The sequence below is a fragment of the Phymastichus coffea genome, unplaced genomic scaffold, assembly GCF_024137745.1.
Source record: "Phymastichus coffea isolate CEN01 unplaced genomic scaffold, Cenicafe_Pcof_1.1 PCOF00008, whole genome shotgun sequence".
NCBI lineage: Eukaryota > Metazoa > Arthropoda > Insecta > Hymenoptera > Eulophidae > Phymastichus > Phymastichus coffea.
Genome location: NW_026706819.1, coordinates 4,134,563 through 4,139,125, shown reverse-complemented (window position 1 = coordinate 4,139,125; position 4,563 = coordinate 4,134,563). Strand labels below are relative to the sequence as shown.

At 39.7% G+C, this 4,563-nt stretch overlaps 1 protein-coding gene across 1 annotated transcript; it reads right to left on the bottom strand.

Annotated features, from left to right (window-relative positions):
* Positions 1-1,212: 1,212 nt before the first annotated feature.
* LOC131670169 (uncharacterized) lies at positions 1,213-3,237 on the bottom strand. Its single transcript, XM_058945559.1, has 2 exons — positions 1,711-3,237; positions 1,213-1,620 (listed from the first exon to the last, which is right to left on the bottom strand). Exons 1-2 carry the CDS (start codon positions 3,235-3,237, stop codon positions 1,213-1,215), a joined length of 1,935 nt encoding a protein of 644 aa, XP_058801542.1.
* Between the last annotated feature and the right edge of the window lie 1,326 nt (positions 3,238-4,563).

Genomic DNA, 4,563 nt, shown 5'->3' with positions numbered 1-4,563 from the left:
TTTTCCGGTTGAGCACAATTAGCAATTGGTCTGTTGCCGTCCTACGCACTTTTTCAATGCTGTCCTCGGCTACCTTTCCCGGGATTGTGGTCTTCACCTTCCTCAAGATGTCCGCGTAGGATTTCTCCGGTTTAGCGCTTATAAGTAGAGCATTCGGCAACATCCGGGGTCTCCGTATCGGTTCGAAGCTCTTCATTTTCTTTTCTCTCTTCTTCTTCACTGTTTTTCAGCTTCGGTCGTTGGCATCGCCTGCTTCTTTCTGTCGATCGTCTTGTTGGACAGACTTCTACTGCTGCTCCATAAGTGGAGTCACACCCGGTTGGCGAGCCCTTCTATTCTTTTTCACAGTCGCCGTCTCAGTAGTGGGCGGTGAGTTTGCCTTCCTCTTTGGCGTACTTCCCGCAGGACTCGGTGTAGGCGTTCCTACAGGAGCAGAGAACAGCACTTTCCTAACACCTGATATCTCTTGGATCCGAGGATTGGTAGTTACAGATACCTCTCCATTTGACATCGTGCTTTTGAGGCTTTTCAGCGTTGCTTTCACCTTCCGGCCCAGACCACGTATGGTGTTGTTTATCGTGCGCTGCTGTTTGTCTTCCAGCATCTTGAGAAGCTCTTCAACAGCCTTCTCAAGTCGCTGCAGCTTATCCTCATGTGGTTTTTGATGCGGAGTACCTTCTCCTAGCATTTCGTACTTTTTTTCGTACATTTTGGCGTCCCCAGAATCCAAAGCGCCAGCACCGGCCACCGAGGCTTTCACTCGATCGGAGCCAGTGGTAGGATTGACCTCATTTGAGGGTTTACCTACCTGGGGTATATTATTGTTTGATGTACTTTCCATGGTTGGTTTATATTCGGAGCTCCTACTCCTAGTCCGTGAACCTGGACGGGGTTTGTGTTTGGTCCGCGAGAGGTATCTTATTTCTCTCAAACCCTCCCGCTATTGGCAAGCCAATAGCAAGCGAGCCTCCCTATCCGCCACCTGGGACGCGCCACGTCGGGGTTCACCTCCCCGTCCACTTAGACTACTAAGTAGGTCCGTGGTGTGTGTATGAGTGTGTGAGTGTGTGTATGTAAATGTGTAAGTCAGTATGTGTATGTGTGTGGGTTTGTGTATATATACGTGTGTGTATAAAACAAAAAAAATAAAAAAATAGAAACAATAAGCATAAAGCCTATTTCCTCTCTCTTCTTTCACATTACTAATCTCTATTAACCGAGAGGATCTATTATTTCAATTAATTGATCAATATCCATCTGTGCATCTTGTACGCTTCGCAAAAATCTGAGCGATGGATAGTGCACCTGATTTTCATGTCGAGCGTATCCCAAATACCAAAGAATAGTTGCTACATGGGCGCAAGTTCCAAGAGTTCTTGCTCCAGCCTTGCATGTACAGTAGTAACCAAGAATAAGTTCTTCTTCATTTGCAACATCTTGCTCTTGATTATACTCCTCATTAAATGCTATCCATACTTGATGTTTCGCAGCATTTCTGAATCTAGAGGAAATTCTTATTCTCATAAAACCTGGTTCATTGGTATTCCGATCGATTTCAAAGGTTTGTTCGTCTTCTCCGATTTCTTCTTCATTTTCCAACTCAGCCCTTAAAGAAGAATCCTAAACGTATGAAGGTGCCAGCCCAACTTGATAAGTTCCATAAGTTAATCCTCGTAAATATTCCAAAGTCAAATTCGGAAACAATGGCACATGCATTGCAGTTAGGTTATCCCATCGACCTCGTCTTCGTTGAAGACCTTCAACTTCTACTCGAGCTTGCACTAGATTGAGCTCGTTAACTTTATTTAACATCTGTTCTGCTAATTCTACGTTTGCATCAGGCATCATAATTATTCTATGATATTTATTTATTATAGCACCGGCTATACGCAGAAAATCAGTCAAGTTGGGAATATGAGACGTAGGAATAACGTTTGCAAAGAATTTAAATAAACTTTTCAGATGGCCATTTCTGGCTTCCACGATCCATCTAGTTTTTGTGATGATTCGAGCTTGGTTGGCATCTTCTGTTGAGAACTGAGCTTGATTACGATCAAGTAAAGGTGGCATCAATGTAACTAAGCCAATATCCGTTAAAATAGGATTGGCGTCTCGGTATCCGCGATCCAGTATGAAAATGTCTTGTGCTCTAAACCATCTTTGCATTCCGTCAACATCCATTTGGAACTCTTTTAAAAGGATTCTGGCATCATTGTTAGCGGCATTCGAAAAATAAGGTCCTTGAATATCAAGTATATATCCATCTGGAGCTACAAACATGGCAGGTTTTAATAAATGTCTGTTCTTATGAACACAAAACGATTGACGCAGGGATTTAAAACAAGAACTCTTCTCAATATTTAGATAAGTACAATCATTGTACACAATTGCCGTCGGTTCTTCAGGTGTGGCATTATACAAGCGATTTGCAAATGGTGTTATATGTCTTTCTATGTATTCCTCCCTTGTTATTGATCCAAACCCTATGTTCTCATCTACAAATCTCGTCATCAACGATTGTCGAACTGTACTGATTGCTAAACTCGTAGCTTGCCTTGAAGAATAATGGAACATTACCCATAAAAATTCATCCGAAAGACCCTGTTTTAACTTACACAGGAAACATAGAAGGTCTTTTTTAGACACATAACGATGGCCACCTGGAACGATGACAGGATCAGAGTATGTGAAAAGATCATTAAAGTTATCTTTTGAAATAGGAGAAATAGCTGCAAATTGTTCATCTGTTAAAGTGCGTTCATATTCATATCTGCGTACAGGGCTATGCACAATCTCTTCACGCATCGCTTGAACAAATGATTGTAATTCTGGACCATTCAAAATGTATGGTCTATTAATGAACCTGAAATCTTCAATAATATTGAGTGGTAATAAACCCTTTTCATCCAAATGCTCATTACAGCAACAGTATCTTGCTGGCACATAAATGTTTCGCTCTACAAAAATATGAACTCTGGATTGTAAACTTAATCTGTGAATGTTAATACGTCTATGGCACACCAAACATTCATTATTAGTACGATGAGAAAGAACATTGAGTCGGATGCAATTGGGATCAGCCTGTAACATTTGAATTTCACGGCGTATTGTTATATTACAATTGTTACAGATCCGAGTTTCAAGATCAATAGGAGCTTCTGGTCTTCCATTCTCCAAGCGTCTTGTAAAAGCGATTTCTCGTAGAAGGTCATCTTCAGCGTTAGCCAAACGTACCATTACTCTAGCATGTAAAGCGTTAGGGCAAATATAGCAAGGAATCCGAAATCTATTAGCCATTTTAACAACCAGAAATAATTATATTCTTTTGCAATGAAATCAAATCAGTACTGTACAGTTAATTATTCTCTACGATGAAGACTTGAATTTTTTGTATTCTACTGTATCCCAGTATACATTGTAAGACATGTAAAGCAACAGCGTAAGCATTTATTTCTGGGTGTATAATTAATGAACGTTGTTCAAATAACAATGAATAAGGAAGTCTGAAGAAGACTGCCCTGGATTTATTCTAAACTAAGATTATTTTTAAGAATTGAGAAAAGAAATATTACAATGATCTCTCTACAAGCCACGAACTCTTCTCCGCAATATCCTGCAATGGTGGACTGCAGTGGTGGCAGCCTCATAACCATGCATATTGAGATTACAATGGCAAGAGTTGGTATTTTTAGAAAAAAAGGAATGTTTTTTTAAAAATATAGAATTGTGTATCGGCTTACGACTACTGACCGGCCATCGTCAGTATGAAACAAGTAGTCGCTTTCGCAGACACATATTGAAAAAAATAACGAAACGGTTCTACTTAAGGATTATGGCAAACAAAAAGTTCTAGAGAGAGTGAGGCTCCTATCTAGTGGTGAAAAAGTGAAATGAAATATATAAAAAGTGAAATGAAATATTCAAAATCGATTACTCCTGGGCTAGTCTCTCAATAACAAGTCGAGTTTCAATATTTCATTGTGCATTTTCTGACACACTAACACGCATAATGAATAACACACGCAAACACTAACACACGTAGATAATTACACATGAACTAACCCACACACACATAAACTCACACACGCACACACACACACACAGGGATCAGACGCCCATCACGTTCACGCCGTTGATCCTGGATTCGGCTGAGAATGGATCACCGTACACTATCACTTTCGCGTAAAACAAAGAGATATACGGATCAGAGAAAGAGGTTGTGAGTATTTATATGTGCATCGACTTTCAAATGTCCACAAAATATAAATCAATGTACATGCATTCAATAAAAGCATATCATTGTCGTCTTAAAATGGCTAAGACGTATACTATGTATTTTTGGAGCTAACACCCTTGATTTGTCCCTAAAAAACGAGTTTCCGGATATGGTACCCATGGAGACATTTGATCAGTATGTTACGAACTATCGATTTGTCAGTGTAAGATTTAAATTAACCGAAAGTATTTTTCTATTGGTTTTGTGCGGGGTTTTTTAACTTTATCTTCTACAATTATTTCGCTTATGTCCTTTTCGTCAGAGATATTACAAATATGTCGAAATTG